The sequence below is a fragment of the Phalacrocorax carbo genome, chromosome 3 (assembly GCF_963921805.1).
Source record: "Phalacrocorax carbo chromosome 3, bPhaCar2.1, whole genome shotgun sequence".
NCBI lineage: Eukaryota > Metazoa > Chordata > Aves > Suliformes > Phalacrocoracidae > Phalacrocorax > Phalacrocorax carbo.
In genome coordinates, this window is record NC_087515.1 from 2,202,474 (window position 1) to 2,228,855 (window position 26,382).

The following is a 26,382-nucleotide window of genomic DNA, read 5'->3' on the forward strand; positions in this document are numbered from 1 at the left end:
GGCAGCATCAACGAAGCACGGCCAGAGCGGTGGTGGCAGCAGTCTGGGGCAGCAGCTTTGGGGAGTCTCTAAAGCTTGTTAACCTTAAAGAAGGTGGGTTGTCCGAAAGCTCAGCCGATGCTCTGGCAACGTCCTTGGGAAAGGCAGCCTTCAAGAGCTCCTACCCTGCTCTGTTTATCCTGAAAACAGGATAAAATCCATGTCACAGCTGTAGAGCTCTCCCTTAGCATGCTAGCCCTGTATTTTTCAGCAGTAAGTAAGTCTGCTTTGGATCTCAGAGTGGTTTGTGCTGATGCAGATTAGAAAGAAATGGTTTGTACCCTCTCTATTATTTGCAGTGCAAATTTTAAGCAAAATTGTACCCAGCTGCTCCCACAGCAAACCCTGCCGCTCCTCCCCTGCCGCGGGACGTGGCTAGCTGAACGCCAGCGCCGGCAGCCGCGCCGGGCTGGGACTGGCCGGGGGCACGGCCACTCCGGGGGAAGGCCCCGTCTCTGCACCCCCAGCCTCAAGGCATTTCTTAAGTGTGAATTTGGAAGGTTCAAAAAGGTTTGGAAGAGGTTCAAGAACACACCCTTACTTGGTGCTGCCTTCATTGCTGTTATGGCATGAGCCCTTTGAGCAATCCTATTGCCAAATTTTCCCTTCAGCCAGGTATGCTGGGAAGGATTCCTTGTTTTTCTTACTAAAAGCTGTGAGCCTTACACAAAAGCATGAGTCAGGCAGCTGGAGCTTTAAGAAGAAATCATAGTGTACTGCAACACCTGTGAGAAATGCAGGCAAAAGTGGCAGCATTAATATTGTCCCCCTGGCCCCTGGTGCCTCACCTGCCTTAATGCACCCACTCTGGTGACCGGCGTGTCTTTCTCGACCATACCAAGAACAGGAGCTCCCAAAAACGCATCTCGTCACCCATTAGCACTTCACCAGAGGGATATGGGAGCCCTCTGTTCCTGTCTGACTAGAAGGGCCACGGGCAGAAAGTCCGCACTAGCCACTGGAAGATCGTATGGGCAGAAAACCCTCCCTGACCCCAGCAGTAGCTACGTGTGCCCAAGGAGAGGACGGCGGCGTTGCCGGTGCTGCCGGTCCTGCAAATGCAGAGAGCTCAGGACCCACTTCAGCAGGGGCTACAGGCGAAAGCCAGGCCGGCTTGCCAGGCTCCCTCCATACACACAGAGAGCCATTTAACCCTAAATATAGGAATGCAGCCCACAAGCCAGACAAGAAAGATTTCAATGCCACTGCCAGGAACAACAACAAACTGCACCACAGACTTTATTTCCAGCGGTGGGTAAGCATGGGTGCCTCAGAAGAGGGCAAAAAGCCTCCTTGCTCTCATCCCCTGAAGTTGTGCATTGAGGAGATAAAAGCACCTGGCTTCCTACAGCGCATGTTTTTGCTCAGGGATCTCAATCCCAATAGCCAGAGCTCTTTTGAATGCACTTGGGTCTGAGACGGTGCGGGCGGAGGGTAACCCTGCAGCCAGCAGAAATGTGGGGAGCAGTGCCTCGATGCCACGGCTCCAGTCTGAGCCCCCGTGGTGAGAGTGAGAGCCGCGTTCAAAGCTTCATTTTCTAGGAGGGTGGGGAACGCGGCTGTGGGAATCGGCTGCTCTTGCCACGATTGTCAGACAACTCAGCCTATTTGTCCGCTGGTCATAGCAAAGAGGCTGGTACATTCTGTGGCTAATGCAAACTAATTTTTCCTACACTGAATGCTCTGCTGTCACTGAAGTATTCAGCAGTATTTTCCACATGGTGGGTTGAGACCTAAGGCTTCTAGCACATGCCATATCCAATTATCTCATTGCCTATTGGGAACAGCAGTGATTAGAGAAAGAAAAATAAAGACTGGTATAAATGTATTTATGAGATTAAAAATAAAAAAGTGAGGCTGACATTTCCAGCAATAAAAATAAAGCAGAATTTTAAAATACCACAGCTATGCTCTGCAATAGCCCATATTTGCTGCCCCTGCAGTCTACCAGAAAGAATAAATACGATTTTTGCTCACTACATCTCTGCGGTAGAACAACAGACTTCCAGTGCAAGGGGTGCTATCCACATCCTGCTCTACTGAATACAATCTCCTCCTTCCAGAGTTCAGGGTCCAGAAGGACAGATGTGGCTGGTACCTGGCTGACCAGCACAGCCATGTCCCCTAGAGCGCGTCCCCAGAAAATGGGCTGCAGGGACACAATACGTGCCAGCAAAGGAGGGGTGGGAATTACTTTGAGGTAGGTTTACTTTATAAAATACTGGTTTGAATCCTACCCAAGGGGGTCATGAAGGCGGGCTGTGAGAAGCGGCAATAGGCAAGTGATTGCAACAATGTGCAAATATCATTAAAAATTCAGTATTGAATTAAAAATTCAGTATGTGTGATTTCCCGGGTGTGGCTGTGGAAACACTCGGTGACGCTGCCCTGGCGCCTGCAGAGGATCTGTGCAAAGGGTGCTCACCCCAAGTGGAGGCAGCTGGGCGATGAAAGAACAACTGCTTCAACCGAGCGGTACCCAAGGCTTGCCAACACCCGTGCGGTGCCCAGCGATGCCCCACGCACCACGCTGAAGGGAGCAACAGGCACAGAGCAGGCGCGCAGCCTGGCTGCCTTGGCCGCGGCCTCTCAGAGTGCATCCCTCCGTGCCTCTGGGGCTTCCTGCTGCAAGGGCGTACGGCATCGAGCGGGCTCGTCGTCCATAAACCCACTTCTCATGTTCAGGTGGAGCTTCCCGTGTTCCAGCTTGTGCCCGTGGCCCCTTGGCCTGGCGTTGGGCACCGCTGAAAAGAGCCCGGCCCCATCCCCCTGACACCCGCCCTTCAGATATTTATAGGCATTGATGAGATCCCCCCTCAGCCTTCTCTTCTCCAGGCTGAACAGACCCAGGTCTCTCAGCCTTTCCTCACCAGGGAGATGCTCCAGCCCCTGATCCCCTTGGCAGCTCTGCGCTGGCCTTGCTCCAGCAGCTCCCTGCCCTTCTTGACCTGGGGGGCCCAGACCTGGCCGCAGCCCCCCAGGTGTGGCCTCACTGGGGCAGAGCAGAGGGGGAGGAGAACCTCCCTCGCCCTGCTGGCCACGCTCCTTTCCATGCACCCCAGGGCACCGCTGGCCCCCTTGGCCCCAAGGGCCCGGTGCTGGCTCAGGGTCACCTCGCTGCCCCCCAGCACCCCCAGGGCCTCTCAGCAGAGCCGCTCTCCAGCAGGTCACCCCCGGCCTGTGCTGGTGCGGGGGGTTGTTCCCCCCCAGGGGCAGGGCCTGGCACTGGCTCCTGTTGAATTCCCTGAGGTTCCCCTGGGCCCAAACCACTTGGAGGGGATGTTTTTGACCGAATGCCGGCATTTCACACCCAGAGGCCGAGAAGCAGCGCCTTTGCCCCCAGCGTCGCCCCGGCGCCCGGCGAGAAGAGCCCCCGCGGTGCTGCCGCGCTCCTCGGGCGCCGCCCCGCGCCTCGGCCCGGCACTGCCGCCGCCCCGCCCGGCCCCGGCCCTTCCCTCCGCCTCCCCCGCGTGGGCCCGTCGGCTCCCAGCGGGAAGGGCCGAGCAGCCCCGCGCGTGGGTTAAAGGCTCGGGGCCCCGTGGTTAAGATAGGGGAGAGAAACGGTACCTGCCGTGGGGCGGGAGCACCGGGCCAGCGGGGCAGGCCCGGGGCTGGGCTCCCCTCAGCCGTCCACAGGCTTCTCCGGGAGCAACGCCCCAGGCACTGCTCGGTGCCGCAGCTCAGCCCGCTGCCGAAGGGGACATGAGGGCAGGAAGGCTCTGCAGAGGGACCTGGACAGGCTGCATCGATGGGCCGAGGCCAGTTGTGTGGGGTTTAACAAGGCCCAGTGCCGGGTCCTGCCCTTGGGTCACACCAACCCCAGGCAGCGCCCCAGGCCTGGGGCAGAGGGGCTGGGAAGTGCCCGGCGGAGAAGGCCCTGGGGGGGCTGGCTGACAGCCGGCTGGGCATGAGCCAGCAGTGCCCGGGTGGCCAAGGAGGCCACCAGCCCCCGGGCTTGTGTCAGCACTGGGGTGGCCAGCAGGAGCCGGGCAGGGATGGGGCCCCTGTGCTCGGCCCTGGGGAGGCCCCACCTCGAATGCTGGGCTCAGGTTTGGGCCCCTCGGGACAAGAAGGGCCTGGAGGGGCTGGAGCGTGTCCAGAGAGGGGCAGCGGGGCTGGGGCAGGGTCTGGAGCACAAGTGTGCTGGGGGGCGGCTGAGGGGGCTGGGGGGGTTTAGCCTGGAGAAGGGGGGGCTGAGGGGAGCCCTCCTCGCTCTCTGCAGCTGCCCGAGAGGGGCTGGAGTGAGGGGGGGGCTGGTCTCTGCTCCCAAGTCACCAGTGACAGGACTAGAGGGAACGGCCCCAAGCTGCATCAGGGGAGGTTTAGGTTGGAGATGAGGGAAAATGTCTTTACTGAAAGAGCGGTCAGGCCCTGGCACAGGCTGCCCAGAGAGGTGGGGGAGTCACCAGCCCTGGGGGTGTTCAAAACACATGTAGACGTTGCACTTCAGGGTATGGTTTAGAAGGCCTGGGGGTGTTGGGTTGGCGGTTGGACTTGATTTATCCTAGAGGTCTTTTCCAACCTTAATGATTCTGATTCTGTATTTGTTCCCTCCTTCCTCCTCCACCAGCTGGTGGGCTCCAGGAGAGAGGCGAAGGCAGGGGCCTCTCCTTGGGTACCAGCAGCCTGGGAAGGGGAAGGCTCCGCAGCAGGAGCTCTGAGGTACATGTACAGGCAGGTGCAGGGGTGCAGGAGGCAGGGGGAGGGCCAAGGAGCGCTACCAGGAGAAGCCTGGACAGCCTGACCAGGAGACACCCTACTCCGACCAGGGAAGCACCATTGCTGATGGGCAAGGAGCTACAGCAGGGAGCTTGCCCACTGGTGTGAGACTTTATGATCTGTTCTTGCTCAAAAGTGTTCAGGCTCTTAAAACACTGTGTCAGCCATCAGCGTCTCAGACCTCACTGCCAGGAACTCCACAGAGAAACAGCTCTCACTTCATCCAAAATACCTGGGGTGTTCTAGCACACCCCTTCAAACCTTACCTCCACGCAGCCCCCCGACTCGGCATGCCTCAACAGACATCAGGCGCAGTTAACATCTCCCCGTCCCGCACTTGTATCACTTCAGTGAACGCACGCTGGATTAGCTGGTACCACGAGAAGCCCAATCCTCTATATTCTGGTCAGCAGCAATCCACCCTAGGAAGCAAGGTGCTATTACTTGCCAAGCAAAGAATAAAGGCAGCCCTTCAATTAGATAATATTTGCCTATAATTTAATTTTACCTCCAGAGAAGCTCCATCTGTAACCAAACCACCTCCTTCCGACATCCCTAAACCAAAGCTGGATGAGCCTCTCAAGTCCTTAAAAAAATTTTTATATGGGACAGAAATACTACAATATTGAAGTACATTAAATTTATTTTTTTTTAATGCTACCCTCAGTGCAGAACCTTCCTTTATCCATGCCAGACACCAGGCCAGCAGTTAGGTGATGCAGGGCAGAGCACTCCTCAGCAGCACTTTGCATCACGTGGGCCGGCGTGCCTGTCCTCGGATGCAGCCCCCGGGAGGGTGCTGGCAGGATTTCCCTACACCCTTGGCAGTTTGCACGCTCAGTTATCTGGACTAACCGCCATGAGCAGCTTAACTGGTCTCTTGAGTTAGATTCAGTTCCCACTAGCGTTCCTGCTGACTCCAGCCTGCTCGACCGGGCTCTCAGTGCCTGACAGAGGCCCCTTTGGCAACGCGCTCCGAGAGTGGCAGGGAGGAAGAGGCTGCAGTGCCTCCGAGTTCGCCATCACAAGCCCACCATCACAAGCCCACCTCACGTGGTTTACAGTCCGGCAGCAGATTCAGTTCTACAACCTACCAATCTCCAGTGGAAAATGTCACTGACATGCACCTCTTGAAACAAAAAATTATAAAGATACACAATTACCTTTTACTATCCATACTTTATTGCAGGTGTACATATAATTACTTATATTTTATTTTAAACAAGAAATTCCTTTCATGGAAAGGAGGAACTTTTACCATTAAAATAGAGCAATTATACCACGAGTATTTTACAAATATGTACAAATATTGGCAGCTAGTTTCTAATATCAGCTGATAAATGCTAACACATTACCCTCTACCAAACTAATCGAAACCAAAAATAACAAGAGACCTTCTAAATCCAAAGACAAACGAAAAATAAGTCTATTACTAACAGGTACAGGTTTTTTCATATGAATACAAAAACTTGCATAATAGATATTCACAGTGCTTGTAAGGTATTCATTCGTTCTCAGCCTACACACAAAAGTGGCCGGGTCTCCCCTTCACATGCATATGTAACTTGAGTAGTGGAAGGAGCTACTAGACCACTGAGAGAAGACTGTCAGACCTGGAGACTTTGCCTTCCCCACCAGCCATGAATAAATACAAAGAAACCCTCACATACATACAAGGCAACGGATGCTCATGCAAGAGCCAGTTACGCTGCTTTTCAGGCACCCCGGTGTATTTTTTTTAAGCCAGCAATAAGGATTACAGCATTTCTGATTCCACTGAACGCTTGGTAACTGCAAGAAGAAAATACCGAGCTGCTGGGTGGCAATAAACACTTCGGTAAGGTGGTTAGGCCGAAGCAGGTATGAATGTGATTGTCTTTGAGACAAGCATGCAGGGATGCGAGCATGGGGCGCACACGTGTTTTATGACACCTTTCCAAACAACTATACCTGCTGAATTTTGAGGTTTTTTCCCCCCTGTTAAGAGCCATTGCCAGAACCACGAGTAACCCTACGTCTGCACACATGGGAAAGCGACAGTTTAGCAGGACTGTCACTCCAGACACCACCTTTTCCACGGGCCGACGGGCACCACCCGCAGTAAGAGCCATCCCTCCAGCTCGGCGGCAGCTGCAAGAACAAGGCTGCTCCCTGCAGCACGGCCGCTGGCCTCCTGGATCCTGGCCGTGCCCGTCTCCCGCGGCTTACAGCCAAACAGGCCCCAGGTAACAGGGAGTGACCGACAGCGGGAGGCTTGACTGGACTGCTCGCTAGCAGCCAGAGTCCTAAATGCATCTAAATGGGTAAAGGAGTTTGTTTTGGATGCAGTAAACATACCTCAAGTACTCTGTAAAGGCATTTTGGCTTTGCTTGGAAGAGGGGAAAAGAGGCTACGGTGAACACACAGGTCCTAATTGTTCATTACAAAAAGAAAGAACGGTGTGATCAAAGAGGGCACGGTTAAGTAAGTCATGGCTATGGTGAGCTTGTGCCCATCATTCCTTCCTCAAAACACACAGCTACGGTTTGGTGCTGGATTCACCTCTGAGGACGTATAGCCACTGATGCCACTTCAGTAGATGCATAGGCAGCTGGATGCTCTGTCTCTACACCACACTCACTTGCATAGAAATAGTGAGATGACAGACTTCACGGATTTGGTCTTTTAACAGTTTATGGGAATGCAATTTACCAGACAACGGCTAAGCCTGCAAGCCTACCATCAAAGCAGCAGCTCAAACCCTCCCCGGCATGGTCTGGCTTCCTTCCTTCCTTCCCTGAATTCAGCTGTCTTCAGCTTTTGAGTGGTCAACGCTGCACAACACACACTTCCTCAAACAGCAGGATAGCATCAGTCTGCTTCTAGAGTTTGCCCAAAAATTATTAGCTTCCACCTGCAAGGTTGTCAAAAGCTGGGCACAGGTTACACATGGCTGTAAGTACAAGCTTCCTAAAGGCTGGGAATCAATGAGGGGAGGAGGTACTGGGGGGAGGAAATCAAAAAACCATCCATTTATTTGGGTGTAACAAGGTAGCAGGATGTTTTCCACAGCAAATGCTTGAATCAAACAGCATAATTATAATTATTTTCCTAGTGAGAGCCAGCACAGCCAGCTCCACCACTCAGAATCACCAAACAAGTACCCTTGGTTTGGCACACAAACACCTTGCGCTTCCACCGTCACCAGCCCTGCAGCATCACACACTCACGTTTACATGACCTATCCATGATTAAGTTGGAGACAGCCACTCTGAATGTCCTTCCAAAGCGACCTTCTCCGGTCCATATTTGCCTCCTAAGCAGAGGGAAAAATTCTAAAGGAAAAGATTTATTAAAAACAAAAGAACAACATAAAAGTATGATTCAAAGTAAGTGGTGATCATGCCCAGACAAATTCTCCAGTCCCACTCCTGTCTTCAAAAGCCAGTCAATTAACACTCCTGTCTTCTGTACTCTCAGAAGGAGCTGGGCCATTTGTTTTCTCCCCTCCCCCATCTCTCCAAGGATATAAGCATTTATTTACCAATGTGCATCGTGGCAGTAGTAGACAGCTGACAGAATTCAATTTGTTGCATTAAAAAAAGGAAGGAAAAAATAAACCGAACACCACACACTGTATTTGACTGGATGCTTACAACAAAACAAAACAACAACAACAAAGAGAAAAACTCCTAGCAGAGCAGGTCTTGCTCCCAGTAAAGCAAACAGGCAACTCGTGTTCATCACAACAGGGACAGGCTAGCCACCTCCATACACGGACCTCCAAGTGTGCTCAGACCATACGCTGGCCTGACAGCTGCTGGCAGCGCTGCAGCAGCACCAACTCAAGACACCCAAGCTATCCGTACGCCGGCATTAACATAAACGGACCACAGAGATAGGCAGGAACATAAACTGACGTAGACTTTTACATTTCTTTCTCGTAAATCCATTTAGACGCAGTGTTTAATTTACTAGCTCAGCATCAGTTTTGGTCCACTGGTTTTGGCGTTTATGTTGGTTGTGTCACTGGTAATGGTGCGGGCTGCTTCCAGTTTCTGCTCAGACACCTCAAATGCCAACGTTAAGTGCTACACTCCAGTTGATTTGCCCTGTAGTCAGGTCTGCAGAAGTGATGCTACTTCCTGATTACAGAGCTGAATAACAAAGCCGCTCACAATCTCCTGCAAGACCCAGAGTGACATCACACGTGTTAATGAGGTATATATTTCCATGATGAGCTGTTTCCGAGTATGGAAAAGCTCCAATCTCATTACACCACAAACTCCTCCGGGAGCTGGTCCTCTCCCAGAAGATCCAAGGAGAGGCAGTTCATGGATCGTTTCCCATAAAGGGCAGACTTGGTTTTGCAGTCCACTGTGGAATAAACATAGCCATAGATAGACAGCTTATCCTCCAGGCTGCAGCCAAACGTGTAGCTGTGGGATGTGTCCGAAGACAGCGTGGCACTTAGTGGTGGGTGCCGGTGCTTGTAAAGGCGGATGTCATCCAAACTCTGGCTGTGCTGCTCCGTGCAGCTCCTGCTTTTGGGCGATCTGACCTGCCAGTTCAGTAAGACATACACAAATGAAAACGATGAGCTCAGACGCAGCCTAAGGATGCTACAAGCTCTCCAGAATTGTTCTTCCACTCCTTCACAACAGCCCCGCCAGCCTTCTGAATTGACATTGGCTTAATGAAGAAGCTGTGAACCATTAAGAAATTACAAGCGCATTAAGCTGCCCTGCCACATTGAGCCAGATCCTGATCTCTCCGCGCTGTGTCCGCAGCAGCCAGTACAACGGACAACACACCAGACAGGTATGGACACCTGAATGGCCTGACACTTCTTGGCAGATTCGTGCAGTCATCCTCTAACGAAGTGTATGTAACAAAAAAATTACCCCAACTGCCTGAACACACTGAGTTGGTGAAAGTCTAATGAGCTGAAAGGAAGATTCAGAAGGCAACCACACAAACTAATAAGTGAATCTTGGCCACTGTAACCAAGTGCAACATACAGTTTCATCTACATGACATTTTTCAGCAATGAAGAAAGCAGAAGCAACAAACCAGCGGTAATTCCCAGAGGGAGCATCTTATTGCACAACCTGTAGCGACTTGGCCTGTGTGGAGGAATTACTGACCATCCGAGACTTTCCCACCCACTTTTTCTTACTCTGTCTCTTCATAATCAGCTTTCACATGCTAATATTAAGGCTGTTTTCAGGAATAGCACTTTTAAACCAAAGACAATTCTGTTGGCAACACAGAAAGCTTCCTCCCAGTGTCACTCCTCTCACCTCCACGGGATGGGAATTAAACAACTACCCTGAGGAATCCCTGTGCTGTCTCAGCTGCGCTCCCCGAATCAGGCACACGCTATACAGTCCGGTCAGCACTAAGGAAACCCAGGCCTGCAGCATTTAGTTACGTGGCAGCCAGGTCCTTGCAATTGCTCAAACAGTCCGGTGTTGACCAGAAACATTCTTCCAAGGACAGATGCCTCCTGATCAATTAATAGCATAAGCATGTGTTGGTAAAAGTATTAACGTACAAACATTACTTTAGGGAAGATGCCCACTCCCTGCCTTGCATTCTTAAGTCATTCCACATAAATATAGGGATAAGTTTGTGATGACTTGTACTGCATGGTCTTCAGCTTTGGAAAAAATAACCAAGTTTTTACTTAAATCTATAAGGCTTTATGGACTATTTTGCTGATAAGTGAAAATTTCTTATCACTTTTGACTGGGTCCAGGAAGAAGCATGAAAAGAAGGGAAAAAAGTCCTAAGAAGTGATTGAAGTCCTTGTTCAGAGAAGTTCAGGGAGTAAAGAGGAAAACGATAAACAGATTTTTAAAATTCTTTTAGCAGATAAGGCTAATTTGTATTCAGAGAGAGAAGCGGTGGTGGAGGCTTGGGGTTTGTTTTCTTTTAAAAAACCACACAACATTTCTACCACAGTGGGTACAGCTATACTTCAAAGAGAAATATTGTTTGGCCTTAAAAAGACATTTTAATGAGCTTTTTCCAAGCACAACTTACGATATGACATATTTTTCCATATATAGTTGCCTTTTCTCAAAGGTTTGATGAAAAGAAAACATTGACAACAAAGGCTTGAGCGCACACATAGTATAATCACACAAGTGATAGTAATTACAGCTTGAGCATCTGGTTTTGCTCTGAAATGAGCTCCTTCTGGCTTCAGGAGCAGGAAGATGATCAAGTTTGCAGAACACATCCAAACTGCATAGATGGTCTTGGCTCTATATTGCACTGAAAATTTGCAAGTGGTTTATTTTCCATTTCCCATCTGAAAGCCTAAGGCAGACAATAGCTGGCCTGCAAGATTTCCATGCACGTTGCTCCAAACCTCTCTATACTGTTCTGAACCCAAACACTGTTCTCATCCTATTCCTGATAGCAGTAGCTGGCTGACAGCTGCTTTTGGTTACACCATTTAAAATCAGTCAAATCCTGACCAATCAAGTTCACCTGGTTTACGGCTGTCTCCATTACACTAGACCTTGGTTCAGTGCCCACACACAGACTGTCCTGCCGAGCGCTCTGCCTTACCTGGTGAAGGGATTCCACACTTTGACCTCTCATTTTTATTAGCGTGACTTGCACCACAGACAACGATTCCTGATTTATAGCTGCAAAGGAGAAGGACAAAGTGAAAAGCATTGCAGGCTTGAGGTTTTGTGGGCTGGGGAAAAGGGAAGTTGTTCTCAAAGGCCACATTCAAGCAGTGCTATCCTATAAATATAAGTATACATCAGTTAAGCACCCTCAATGCTCTGGAATTTTTTTCACAAGTACTCCTTTTTGCCCCTAAGGATCAATGTTTAAAAATTCTCAGGAAAACAGCTTCTTACCAACTTGTCCCATATTCACCCATCTTGCTTTGCTATAGAGGCTGCACGCCTTACAAGCCAGACAGCTCCTGCGTGACCCCGTTGCCTAGTGTTCCCTGTATCACAAGCCACAGAACTTTACCTATTAGTTCCTGTGACTAGCCCATTAACCTGTGGTTGAACCCCTTGACTGTTTTGTGGTTTGCAAGATTTTAAAGCAAATTCCTTCACTACAAAAGGTTTGCCTCCATTATCTTTTTGTCATTAACTGAGTATAAACTTGGCAAATTTGGAGCAGGGAAACCTTGAGGAGCACAGAGGAGAGCAGCACTGTACAATAGAGGGTGCTGGCCTTTAACCTTGATGAGCTGACTTCAAGTCCTGCTGCAGTAGGGCAGAAGCAGCACTGGCAGCTGTTCAGAAGAAGATAGAGCTTTCTTAGATCCCTCAGCTTATGCCTGGCTTGCCAAAAAACATCTTCCTGTTGCTAGAGCCCAAAGAAAGGCACTGACCAGTAACAGAGAGCCATCTCACCTTGGCAGCTAGCAGCATCTAGAGGAAGAGATTCAACAGATTCTCCCACAGTGGCCTCCTCTAACTGGTCTCTCTCTAAAGGCTCATCTACAGGCACCTCCTCTGGCTCATCTACTGCCAGCTCAAGCTCTAGGAGGAAGACAGCAGCAGGAGAAGGGTTAGCATTACACTTCTGCTCCAAGCTGCTTCACATTCTCTTACTCCCCATTCTCCTGCAGAAGGCAAGAGTGGGCTTAGAAGCTGCTCCACATCTCCATATTCTTTACCATCATCCTGAGAGTCGTCTTCAGCCCGCCCTTTGCTGCCACTGTCAATGCCAGAGCTACCATAGCTGATGGTTGAGCTGCAGGATTTCTCTTTCCTGTGCACCCGGTCAATGCCGAAGGGCTCGTCCACTGACATTTCCACCGACACGCGGTGCCTGGAGTCAGCCTCGATGCCCGATGTGTGAGAGCTGCCATGACTCCCCGTGGACTGGCGTGAGAGACGGTTATCCCTCCGGCTGCCCCCGCTGCTCCCGCTGCCGCGTGAGTTCTTATCGCATGGGTCCAGGTCCATGTCTAGCGTGTCACTGATATAGGACTCCCGGTAGCGCTTCTTCTCTGAGGAAGAAAGATGAGAGAAACCAGTGGGAACTTTAAGCGAGGCCAAAGGAAGGGTAGCAAGAATAATCAGTAAGTTCTGGGACTGGCACAAACCAACAATTAAACAACTGCTGCAGCTACTGAACAAATACAGGGGCAGTTTTGTAATTGGTTTGCTCAACAGATACTGGGATGCCCAGCTGGTTGTAAAAGAACTAGTCATACTTGCAGTAACCCAGCATCTCCTGAATTAGAACAAGCAGGTAGAGGCAGTTACGATACAGAAAATAGTAGCTTCCAGAGTGAAGGAAAGGTCAAAAGAAAAAGGAATTACATAGCTAACCTAAGTGCTCAGCCTTTAAAAACAGAGTGCATTGATTGCTTCTTGAAACAGTCACCAACATGCGGAGACAGCTAAGAACAGGATCCCCATGGCTGGCATTTATTAATGATTTATTGATTATTTCTCCCATGGCTTGTATCTGTTACCTAAAGAGAGGTGTGCTGAGGGTGGTCAAGAAATCCACGAGACACCAGCAGGCACAAAACAACCTAGGGCCTTTTGCCCACACGCACTTGATTAGTTAGCCTTTCTACAGGTGACTGGCACATGCCAGTGGTACCTGCACAGCTCAAGGCCACTCCTATAACCCCACTGAAGGGAAAGAGAGAAATAACCAAGCCCGATGAGACCAAGGGCTGCCTTCCCTGTACACAGGTTCCACACAGCCAGCGATCACCACTTCAGAGATGGATGCAAGCTCCTCAGTTAGTTGAGATGTGCAATAACCAGAAACAAGTTTCTTCCTGACTTCTCCCTGGATGGAGTCAGCCTGTGTCCTCAGACGAGAGGACCAGCTACTGCTGGCTGACTTCTACTGACCTTGAAGGTAATGATACAAGGCTTACAAACCTCAGAGGAGACAGAGAAAGCGTGAATGGAGAACGCAGGAAACAGCAGTCAGGAAAGAAGCAGGGTGGGGGGGAAAAAGCATTCAGGAAAAGGCTAGAGCGAAGGGGACACAGTCCTCAAAGACGACCTATGCAACGCATTAAAAACCATCACTGAGGAGATGTAGGCTGAGAAGTTGTAGGACACCTCATTTGCACAGCTGGAAAATGCAAGGGGGCAAGCTGAGAGGTGATGAAATGACTGAAGTTTGCCTGGAAGGATACCAGGGACTGTCAGAGCTCAAGTCACTGTTCCTATGGAGAGGGGATCCCATCAGAAAAGACAAATTCTGGGAGGTCTGATCTGCTCTCAGGTTGTTTCTGGCACCTGCAACTCCTCTCTCTTCACTGTCGGATGCTATAGACCAAATTGTGTGCAGTGTTTAGTAAAGGGCACTAAAAATTAAGACACAGGCTCATAACTTGTACTGCTGCTTGCACACAAGATGATCTTATCCCAGTGGAAAGCTTTTTATTCAGAATTACTTCCACTCAGAAGTGTGTGTCAAATGCGCACAAACTGGGAGCACAAAGAGCGAGGATCTACTCTTAAAGGGAGATATTCCCCCTTTACTGCTCTCACACACCCCTTTTCTGGTCACAGTCTAGCAACGTGAGAGCCATAAACACTTCCCAGTAATGGGCTTGGAACATACCTAACACTCTGTTTCTCTCACCGGCTTCCTGATAAGGCAGAAACACCGTTAATTAGATAGAGAGCAGCCACCATGAAGCAACAGCAGAGCCTAACACGCTGTACTCTTCCCCTAACCAAAGTCACCTGCTCTTCCACCACATACCTTCAGCCTCCTCCAGTTTTTGGATCTGCTTCAACACTGGCTGGATATTCAGAAAGAGGCGGTGGCTGTTGCTGAGAAGCTGCAGCAAGTGCCGCGACCTGAAGGGGCAACCCGTGTAGTAAACCAGTTTCCGTGCAGAAGGCAAACCATCTGGCTGGATCTCAAATTTTTTCCCCTGCATGAAGAGGAGAGGTGCCAGTGAAATGAGCAAGACCGTGGTTTTCAGCCACGTAGCTACCAGAGGTAGCTGCGGTCTCGTGCGTACGAGTGACAGGACTTGACGTGGCAGCGCGGGCAGGCTGACAGCTTTGCCAGGTCCCAGGTTGACAGCCCGCTGCCAGATGGCCTTCGTTCCGTCATACTCACCAGAAACGCCAGCTTCCCAATGTGTGACCAGGGAAAGTCGTAGAGGAGCTGGCGAATGTGATTCACCTCCTGCAACACATCAAACTCAGAGTGACACAGGGACTGGCAGGTACAGGGTGGAGTCAGTGATGTGCAAAGAATTTGCAAACAACCAAGAATTTGAGATATGCGGAGCCTGGTGCATGCAGAGGAGGGAGAGGAGCTGCGGTGGGGGGGGAGGACAGGGGAGCTGGGCAGAGTTAATGCTACACCAGAAGGCTTTCACGGCGGTCTGTTACCTGATAGATGTGCATTCCTCTCAGGGTCAGGCCCAGGATAACTGTTGGGCGATCCTCCTTCTTATCCTAAAAGAACAGAAGAGCCTGGAGTCAAAGGTTAATCTACAAAGACCACGCTCTTGTTCTGGCACCTACTGCAGGAGAGGTAGCAGGACTGCTCATCAGGCAGATGCCATCGGCTCTTTTGGTTTTTATTGTGTTTGTAAAGTGCCCCTTGCCTTGTTGACCCATGAAATATCTACACCTAAAATCCCCTCATGCTGGGAGTCTCAGGCATTTCACCAGCAAACGCCCTAGCTGCCCTGGATGGAGAATGCTGTAGCTGTAGTGATTTGAGGGCATGGATCATTACTGCTCTCAGAGGTACCTTGTAACCTCTCATACTGCCATGCGCCGTCTCTGCTGTCCCCATGAACATGCACGACTCTTGCTGTCCAGGCGAGCCCGAGACAAAAGGGATGCCTGTCCCCTTCTCTTTGCCACAGCACTGCTGCTCCCATCCAGGGTCTTGCTGGACCTTAGGTGTCCCTTGGCCAGGAGGGAGCTAATCAACACCCAGAGTTACAGGGACTTTCCTTCTAACCTTTTGATCTCAGTGTTGGGAGCAGGTGGTTTTAAATGTTTGTGGCTGGGTAGGAACAACGCCTTTCTTTCTCCCTCATGCTGTATCTTGGTATGACATACTCGATCTCTAATGACATTCCTTTGCTGGAAGACCAAAAAATATCATAAACTTGTTCTTTCAGTCTTTCCTGGCTTGGCAGAGTTGGGGGGGGGGGAACAACACATACTTCCCTTGCTAGGAGGAACAAGAGGAAGAAAATTTTCAGGTAAAACTTTATGGGCTCACAGAGCTCAAACTTCACATCAAAACTTTTTCTCTTCATCTGGCTTGTCAAGATGCAAACCTTGTGCCATCACATTACCTCACCCTTTGCCCCGGTACCATCCATGTCTCCAGTTTAGGCACTAAGAAACACTTTCTGCCTCTTAAGGGCAAAGAGCTTCAGAAATCGGTATTGGTCTGGAGGAGAGATACAGGACAGTGCTCTGTTTTCCTTCGGAGCTCCCAACTTCAGTAGCAGCTATGAGGAGGGTGTAGGACAGAAGTGACTGCTTTTGAAATCTCAGGGCAGCCAGTGCACCGACACCTTCACCTGCCACCCCTAGGCACTCGGTCGGGCAGCTTTGTGACCTGGCTGTCACCTAGGAGGAGGATACCTCATCACGAGATAAGTGTGTCACAGCAGGAAGAAGAGCATATTGTGGGTCAAACAACCCATGAAGGAGTTAGCGATGCATAAAAGTTCAAGTCAGACAGGAATCTGGATATTAAGAGCAACCAATTTCACAGCCCTGGTGCTTTCAGATATAAATTGTATCACATCGTGCCAGCTGCATTTCTTAAGGCATTCAAGTGTAACCAACCCTCTTACAACTGCATCATTAACAGCATTAGAATCAAAACAGAGAGGACAGAGGTAGAGGGAGCATCTATGGTTTGCAATGAACTGAAACTAAGCCTGGACCACAGACCAAACTGGAACTTATTTACTCCAGAAAACACACATTTCTGCAGTAACTAGAGCTGCTCTATCTGGTCAAAGGACCCGGATACCTCCCAGACATAATTCCCACTGAGCAGAAACAAACAACAAGTTTAATAATGATTCTGACACAGTGGAGTATCTCCATTTGGAAAAAAGGTCCATTAGTCCTATTTCTAGACCTAAACTCTCTTAGCATGTGAAAGTGAAGCACCTTCTGTTTAAGAAGGCTTGGGTAAGGAGGCTAAGATGCAGGGACAAGCAACAATCCAGGAATCGAAAAACTGACATACAGCTGAAAAAAATACCAACCACTCTGACAGGGTTGGAGCAGGAGGGAGGGGTAAGAAAGCTGGGACACGGGATTTGTGCGAAAGCCGGGATTTGTGCAAAAGCCGGCCGGCCTCGTCACCATTTCAATGGACTGCAACAAACAGTCAAGTCTCCTGACAGGCAGGGACAAAAAAAAAGTTTTTCTATTCCTGTGGCTGGTTTCGTGGCCAAGGAACAAAACTACATTCCAGCTATACCTGTATATTGTCAACAGATTTGTTTGCGGGGACAGGCTTCACTGGCTGAACGTTTTAGGCTTGTCTGGCCTCTCTGAATCAGAGGCAACCATCTCTCAAATGAACAGCAAGTGAAAAATGCAACAGTGCACTCAGTTAATGATAGAAGTTAAAAACAAGAAGCTCTTTGTTTAACCTTTTGCAGCCTGTAGAAGTGGACGGGCACATCTTCCAGCAGGCAGGACTCCTTAATGAACTTCAGCACCGCTTCCTTCGCACTCAGCCCTTGCTGTTCTCGGTGCATCTCTGGGGCATGTTTCAAGATGTAATCGCTCCCCCTCTTCGCAATTATCTAAACCACAAGGAAAACAAACAGGTCAGCAACTCTTCAGCAATCCCCACAGGAGGCAGCTGTGATCAACAGCAAAGCACAGACTGGAGTTGGAGGAGGTTCATACGGTCCCTCAAGATGTTAGTCCACGTTCACCTCTACCTCCCTGGAGGATAAGCATTTAAAGCAGCCCAGATGATACCGATGTCTCCAAACAGATAGTAGATGGCAAAATAACAGACCAAGACTACAGATGTTGTGTCAGCTTTTTTCATTTTTAAGTACTGAAATTAGTTTTCCTAACTCTTGGCATCCATAAATGCTTATGGGCAGATAGAAGAATACTGCTCTGCATGCCAACCCAACAGCAATACCTCCAAACACTGCGGAAATGCTAGGTGGTCCTTTTAAGACCAGAAGCTACACATTAGGCTTATTTAGCATTTCCATCCTCAAAGGGGTGGATAACACATCTCAAGGTATTTTTTCTCTGTCCAGAGTGGTTAGCAAGCACATGGCTTTGCTAAGTAGTAAAAAAACCCACACTGGGCCTTTTGCTGTTGCCCTGGGAGTGCCCAGTTCCCATGCTTGCCCACGTGCCCTCTCTGTGCGAGGCTACACCCGTCCCGTGCCAGACCAGCCCCTCCCAGGCCACGAGCGGTGACAGATAAGAGGGATGTTGGCTGAATTCACTTCACAAAATCCCCCACCACTGGGGGCGCTTAAAACTAGAGCCCACCAGGTACCCAGGAACACCCTGACAGGAACAACCTGCCCTGGCTCAGGACAACCAGACCCCATCACCACCTGGTTCCCACTTCCATTTTATATTAAGCCCCTTGTTTATTCTGTTTGTTAGCACCTCTGCCCTCCTCTGCACGCCTTGCCAGATTAGTTGCCCTCCCACAGGGAGGGCTGGGCTTGGAGGAGGACAACATCGATGCCATCAGCTGTGCAACGTCAGCAGAAAGAAACATCATGCCAGCTCTGCAGTTCAAAGCCGGGTTGATCTCCCTGGGGCAGCACCGCCTCTCCTCACTAGCAGGAGGCTTGGGGCAGCCCTCAGCCAAGTGATCTCAAGCACGTGTTGGAGGAAGAGATGGCGTTGGAGGAGGAGATTGCTCAGTATCTCCCCACGGGAGCCTGGGGGCAGGGAGAGAAGCGTCCCCATGCCTGCCAGATTTTGCTCTTTGTAATGATGTAATAAATCACCCACATACTTGCTTGGGGTTGTGGCTCAGCACAGGTGAGCCAGGCTTTGCCTTGGCCTTTGCAGTGTTTGCCAGATGAGCAATAGTCTGTGATAAGACTTTTAACTACTCCCGAAACGGCACGCATGAGACCCACCTCTTCCAGCCCTTTGTTAGCTACCTCCTGCCAGGTGCCCTGTAGCAAGGAATGGCATGGGATGAGGGCCTGTTGTCTGGGAGAAAGGTGCATTTCTGCCCAGCAAGGCAGGCACGCTGAGACTCGTGCATGAAGGAGGCTCTACCAGCCTTGCCTCCCCAGTGCAACCCCTGTCACTGCTCTGAACCTTCTCCCCAAAGCAGGGGACAGTGCCCCCTTTCAGGGGAGACACGACTTGCCTGGGGACAAGCAGCCAACTACCAGAGGCACCTGGCCTTTAGACAGCTATCCCAAGGCATGAGCTGGGCTAAAACCCACTGTCACAGCAGAGAAGGGGGCTCCGGAACTAAATCAGGTTGCAGAGGAGGGTCTGTCCAGGTCCGAGGGAACAACTTGCCTCAGTTGCATCATCAGAGATTACAATGATGTGTAGCAAAGCTAGCTTCCCTTTCTATTTTTGTGGGAACCAAAGTCTTTATCAACGGTTTTCCTGATGTTTCACCTCAAAAGAACTCTCTGCAGGTAACCAGCTCTGACAGAGGCTTAGCTAATTTGCCTTCATTTGACAACTAAACCAACTCTTGGCTTTCTAAGCTGTTTGTAAGTCTTGAAGGGCACAAGCCCACATGCATGTGTTTATAAACAAACACGCAAACCCATTTCCAGGGCCTTCCCTTTTCTCTTACTGCAGTTGAGCCAGAGATTAGTGACAAAGCAAGCACCAGAGGCACTGCACAGACGCTGCCCCTTAGGGCTTGGGTCTATCCATCCCAGCGGTAAGCATTACAGGGATGGGAACAAAGGGCAACGGACTTGGCTTCGCAGCCCTGTGGTTTTCTGTAGAGCTTAGGCTGTGAAGATCTTGCTGATGGACCACTGCAAACACACAACCCTTTAAGCCACAGAAGAATTAAACAAAGACAGCCGCACTGTTGGAGTTATTCATTTGGGACCAAACCATTCCCTCACCAAGGAAGGGTACACACTGCCCACCTCACTGATGAGGGAGCCCAGGAGGAACAGGACCCTACATTGGAAAGAGAAGAGATATCTCCTGAAGGAAATTCATGGTGACGCTCTACCACTCTGGCTGATCATTACAGTGGCATTTGGGGAAGCTGCATAGCTGTAGTTAGGTACCAGCCTGACATAGCTCCTGCTGCGTGCACAATCTGTTGACAGAAGGATCCCCTGAAACTTACCCATTGTGGGAAATAAGCCTGAGGTTCAAAATATTTGCCAGCATGGACCTTCTCCCTGTAGTTGCCCAGGTCTGCCTGTAAGCTGTAGGCAGCCAGCAAGAAGTAGATTTCTTCTTTGTGGTTGCACCGAGACATGAGCACTTGCTCTTTGAGATGGCAGTAGTAGAGCTGCCGTGCCACCTTATCACTGCAAGACACAAAGGCAAATTTACTTGAAGAAAAGAAAGTTCAGGCTCAGATAAGGCCCCTCAAACACATCTTCCTTCTGAGAGGAGGGATTAAACTTTGACATTCCTGATGTGTGCCAAAGCCACCCTGATACAGTTATGTGCGCATAGGGAGCACCAAGCCAAGATCAAGGTCTTCTCCCACTAAGTGTTGTACAAACATGGGAAATGGTAGCTTCTATCTTGAGGAGCATGAGATCTAAGAAGTTAGGGCAGAAGGCAGATGAAAGAAAAATCACGTCGCACCTGTTCTGGAGACTGACTACATCAAGCACTTCTGTTTCTTTGGAAAGCCTGTAGCAGCCAGGAGAGTCAACTCCCTTGACTCCCAGTCCTGTTTCTTGCACACCTGTCCTCCTTTCCCCTCTAAACCTGGCGCTGCTTTTTCATTTCACCTTGCCTTAGGCTCAAGGTACTTTTCAACAGCTAATTCCCTGCAAGGTAGATCAAAAGACACAGGAGCCTTGGGCTTGTTTTTGTCTTCTTCCTCAAGCTGCTAAACAGGGATAGTCTGATAAGGCATAACTATCGCGTAGCAATGATAACCCACACACCCCCGCTGTTAAGAGCTCACGGGAAGCAGGCTGCTGACATGTATGTATAGATGAGGTGCTGGACACTACAGCCTGCTTGTAGAAGTGTGTGTATGTGTAGTTTGAAGGGGCCATGTAACTACCTCTGCATGGCTCCACAATCCTCTCCAATTAAACTACTAGCGCAAGAGAAAGTTGCTTGTGATGCTAAAGCGTACGTACATTGGGGGTGGTATAATGATATGCAATCTCCCTTTGTACCTAAAAGCAAAACTAAACACAACACACTTAACAGCCAGACAGACTCCAGAAGAAACACTCCCCTGTAGCCAAAATGAAAGCCTATGGAGAGAGAAAAACAAAAAAACCACCAAGCTTTGTTCAAGGCGAGAACAAATGCCAAAAATTTGGTAAAGATTTTAAATCCACCCAAATGATCCCAGTTCTTGGCCTGCCCAGGGTCACAGCCACACCAGAAGTGCTGATGCAAATTAACTCTGTCAGTTGTTCATTTTTAACTACCTCATCTTTTGTTCTGTACTGTGGGTGAGGGTGGTGGTGTTTTGAGTGCAGCTCATATTCCATGTGAAAGGACTACAAATGCAAAACTCTCTAACTTATGAAGTAATTTCTTTTGTCCATTTACAAAAGTCCGTTTCCAGGAGCAGACTGCACAGAGCACTGCTCAGATACAAAAACCAGATCCAAAGTTATTACTAGCTTGTGCTCTGGAGCATAAATAGCTATTTTTGGTATATTCATCTGATGCTTTTCATACAACCAAAAGATGCAAGCAAAAGAGCGTTAAACATATTTTGATACTGTCGTCATTCAACCTGCTCTCTGAACACAGATGGAAAAGCAGTCACAATTTTCCTAGGGATAAGGAGTATGATTCAGGGGGAAAACATTCACGGCTGGGCGAGGAAGTCTGAAGGTTTGTTTTTTTTTTAAAAAATCCAAGTGGATTTTTAAGCTTATTTCTGTGAACTCACAGAGATGAGCTTAAATAAACATTATTTTTCTTGCCTTTTAAGAGCACAGTGAATAATTCAAAACACATTAACTACCACAGAAGGGAACTTACCTTATTACTCTTCCATTTTCTACGTAGTATTGTACTCTAAAGAATGCAACAAATGGAGGGCTGAATTTCTCTGTTCCCTAGAGCAGAGGCAGAAGACAAGTTAAATAATGTTCAGCATCAAAAATTCCTGTTACCCTGTCTGGTAGCGTTCTCTTCTCCCAGGCTCGCTCCCCATACTGCTTTTCATTGTCTACTCTTAGCTCTCAGCAAGTATTTTTTAGGGGGGGACATGGATCTGACTGTCTTGGAGGCTCACATCAACGAGGCACCATACAACATTCCGACAGGTTGAACAGCAAAACATCCTAGGGAGGGTGGAAGATTCTGGATGGGGGGGATGAGCAGGTATTAGAGTCCCAGCGTAGCCCGGGGATGCCCAGCCTGGCCCAGAGTTTCCTAGCTCAGCACCTGGCAGCACCACAGACGCATTAGTGCTGAACACGGCAAGTTTAACACAGCCTGCCTCAAGCACTGGGCAAGGCGGCAGGGCAGCATGCCACGCTGGCACGGCGGCGGCGTTTCCAGGGCACACCTAGGAGTATGCAGCTCTCTGCGCTGCACCACATCACTCAGCGGGGACACACGCGCTGCTGCCTTCACCATTTACTGCCCCAGGCTGAGGTGCACCAGCGTGGTATTAACTCTTCGCCTTTTGTTTGGCAGGGCTAATGTTTAGTTATTCACACCTTCCTGCAGCCACAGACCAGAAGGAGACATTGATGTCTGCTTCATGCTGAAGATGTCTGTTAGAAGAAAGCCAGCAAGGATTCTGTTGTTGTTTTAACTGCAGCGTATCTTTTAGACTTACAAGCTTGTTTAAACAGGAGAAAACAACAAAAAAAAAAGGAAGGGGGGAAAAAAAGGAACGTCTTATTTTACTAGCTCATTGTCTTGTCCGTCTACTTTGCCACTTTCTTTAATGTTCATACAGGTAACTTTGCTCACACAGGCAGTTCCAAGGCTTTGCTGCTCTGACCCATCTCCCTGTGACAAGTTACACAGCATGCCGTGCCCATCTGATGCAGACAGCAGCTTCTTGACCATCAGGCAAATATTTACATTTTATTTCTATAACATGTTCACAGTCACCCTATTTTATCGGCTGGACTGGGCTTTTCACGTGAGACCTCTTCACAGGAATTAAATCCCTGCCTGCTAAGCCAGTCCAATAGCCTAACTCCTCTCAGACTTCAGTACTGCCCATGGCAGCTCATTCACCCTTTTACGATCACCTCACTCCAGAGGTTCGACACTTATCCTGACTTAAAAAGTGTTGCAAGAATCCAGCCTCAAAGCAACCACAAAGCATACCCCATCCCGAGGTGACCAGGAACACCTGCCTCGGGGAAACCCTCGCTGGCTGGACAGACGGCCCTCCGTGCGACTGGCAACTGTCTTTGAAGTAACCCTCACTTGTTTGGGAGAAGCAGTATGGGATAAGAGAGATTCCCAAACCTCACTAGTCACCTGCCAACTTCTCTAAGCAGCAGAAATGGCAAGCGTGCCTACTCTGCAAAACAAAACCCTTAAGGAAGGTGGAAAAAGTCATAATGAGCTAATTAAGATATCTGAGTGTAATTGCACTTCGTTCTAGACTGCGGCTCCTCTAATAATGACACACACAAACAGGCATTATCATGTCTGAATGACCAGCACTAAACAATTACATAAGCTTGTCTTTATTCCACATAGCTTTTCCCTTTTTCCCTTGACAGGGCTGGCTAGCCTTAAAGAACTAAGATTCTTCTAGAACAAAGTATCTTCCCTCTCACTCCACTGTCCTTTTGCATGTACTCTGGAAGGGCCACAGCTCCAGCCCTCTCCCTCGTGTCAGGTTCAAGTCACAAAAGGTCATTTTATGCTGTTCTGCTTAAGGGTAACAATGAGGTCTCCAGACTCTCCACAGGCTTGGCTAAGTTCAAAAGGAAGACTGGCCAACCGATCTTCTCTGCTCCTGTAGCAGCTAAGCAGCAACCATGTGGATACTATTGCTCAGGCAATAGTAAGGGGCTGTTTTAGTTGTGTAAGGGGCTGTTTTAGCTCTTTTAATTAACTGTACAGCTGTGCACGAGTCACTGCATCTTGCTCCTGAACAGCATTCTGCAGACCATCTTCAAGAACTGCTTTAGAAACCTTAGTTTAAAGAGCTTTCATTTCACTTTGTATCAAAGCTGTGGACTCCAAAATCAAACAGCTGTCTTACTTTGGTGGTCTCTTTCTTCCATTCCTTTGAAAAGTATTTGCTAAGCTTCTGCTCCAGGTCTATAAAAACATATTCATTATCTGAAAGACAAGAGGAAAAAGCATTTAACATTAAAGAATTACAAATTCTGATTAATGAAATACTCGGATGACTATACAAGTTGTTTCCAAGCAATACACTAAAACAAAGCTGACCAGGGAATAGGCAGGGCAGGGAAAAGAGAGGGCACCAAGTCTCTTAAGCACGTGTGCTACTCCAGGCAGTATGGAAGGAAGGTCAGCTACACCTTGATTGAAGAGATGCTGAGCTAAAGTTTCCCAAACACCTTAGCCAGAAATGGAGAATTCTTACTTTATAAGCCAGAAGCCACTTACAGAAGGGAAATATCATCTTATCAAGCCGACTGTACTGTCAGTTTAGTGGATTCAGGTCTTTTTATTGCTATTAAGCAAGCCCTACCCAAACTTCCACTCTGCCATCATGTAGCAACATGGTCCAACGGCATAAGCAAGTGGACAGTCAGGTATTTGACAGATTTCATCCTCCACATACAAAGGGCATCCTCTGGAATGGTGAAAAGGAGGAGGACCAAACCCAAATGCCCTCCTCAGAAGGTCTGGCATGTCTTGCTCACACCCAACTTCTCTTATGGAGCAAAAAGATGAATGAAGGGAAGGGAAACCTGGCCTGCCTCAAAAGACCAGGACTTGGTCTCCACCAAGGTGAGGGTGAACAAGAGACGGCCTGAACAGCACATCCTCTTGAAAGAGCTTTGTGGTGCTTTCAAAGCCAGTGTTTTGTAACACTGCTTTCCAATTATCAAATCCAAACAACTCAGCCAGTGAAAGATTTTTTCCCTGAGTCTTCTCAAGTGTCTTAAAAAAGATGTGACGGGTGTTTCAGGCTTCTGCAGCAGTGCCAGCTGAGCACATTCACCTGACCAGTCCCTCTACTCTTTGATCTTGCCCAGGAAAGTGTTTTAACAGGTGACATAAGTGGCAGGTTGAAGAGCTTGTTCCTTAGACATGATAGGAGCAGGGAAAAAAAAGGGAAAAAAGAAAAAAAAAAGAACCCTTCACAACACCACTTTCTGCTCCTGAAGGCCAGCCCAGACTTCCAAAAGCTTTGGATTTTGCTTTCTGATGTCAAACAAAAAAGGAACGGGAGAAGAGAGGTAATTTTTTTCTAATGGAGATTTACAGCCAAACGAGAGCCTGCACGCATGTCTGTACAGCAGATGGAGGAATGGCAGAGGCCAGCGTTACAGGAGGCGTTCGAGGGGGCTCTGAGCTGCCTCGCAGCCATCCTCCCAAAGCATTCCAGTTCCTTACAGGGGCAGATCCAGCAAATATTTCCTTTGCAAGTTTTTTTAAAAAATAAGCGAGCAAACCAACCCCCTATTGCCAACTCCTTCAGCTCGGGCCTCAAGCGAGAGGAACCACACCTGGTGCTAGCCAGAATTGGTCCACACACCACACTAGCAGGAAGCCTTGCATAAAACACCAGTAGCAGTGGACACAAATAAAGAGAACAATCACAAAAGAATCCTGTTTCCATCTCTGTGGTCTTTCTGGCATTGTACTGATTGCAGCTGTAATTTTAATATAATTACACTTCTGCTCACCAGGTTGCTTGACATTGTGACATACGTATACGAGAGTATTTAACAGCATTGTTGAAAGCGCTGTACAGAAACCCTGAAAATTTTAGTGGTGGAAATTTAAGTGCTGTAGCACACAAAGGCATCTAGAAGTTGTTTTGCTATGTTGACAAGGAGAGGAAGAGGTTTTAGCTTCACAGAGACTGCATCTTGTACCTGCCTCTTCACTTATGCTTGTAAGATAGGGCAGCTGCGGGGCTACGCTGGCCCCAACCCTTGCTTCTCCAAATCCATTAAGAGCAGATAACACTGCCTTGAAAAGGTTTGTAGAAGTCCTAGTCCTAGGCTTGGTCCATCTCTTGGACTTGTCTCTGTCCCTTGTCAGCTGCCAAGTGGATAAGGGTCTCTCTGTAAAGCTTTTCTTAAAGTAAGTAAGAGCTCATTTAGGAAGCGACTGCACAGCAAGTGACAGGAATGGGATAACACAAGCACGGCACCCAGTCCCTCCCTGGGCTTCAGCAGCCCGGGGGCAGGGCGCTCGCTCTGCTATGGACTCCCGCGGCGGGACTGGGGCTGCTCCTGATGGCACAGCGGTGTAAAGGGTACAGGGTAAAGCCTGTATCGGTTCTCCCAGCACCACTGCGTTTAGCTGCCCCCTTGTAAATAGGATAGGGAACCTGCA

At 49.1% G+C, this 26,382-nt stretch overlaps 1 protein-coding gene across 5 annotated transcripts in view; it reads right to left on the reverse strand.

Moving 5' to 3' along the window:
* FRMD1 (FERM domain containing 1) overlaps positions 1-26,382 on the reverse strand; it is a 65,482-nt gene that overhangs the window by 16,300 nt on the left and 22,800 nt on the right. For 2 of the 5 annotated variants that reach the window (XM_064445608.1, XM_064445609.1), the window contains 11 exons: positions 24,101-24,180; positions 21,898-21,974; positions 20,051-20,237; positions 17,367-17,522; positions 15,115-15,180; positions 14,837-14,905; positions 14,471-14,645; positions 12,402-12,737; positions 12,136-12,264; positions 11,321-11,400; positions 5,918-9,299 (listed from right to left, as the gene is read on the reverse strand). In XM_064445608.1, coding sequence (XP_064301678.1) covers positions 9,012-9,299; positions 11,321-11,400; positions 12,136-12,264; positions 12,402-12,737; positions 14,471-14,645; positions 14,837-14,905; positions 15,115-15,180; positions 17,367-17,522; positions 20,051-20,237; positions 21,898-21,974; positions 24,101-24,180 — 1,643 coding nt within the window. In that variant the 3' untranslated portion in view covers positions 5,918-9,011. The other 3 variants (XM_064445611.1, XM_064445612.1, XM_064445610.1) reach the window with 3 other exon arrangements.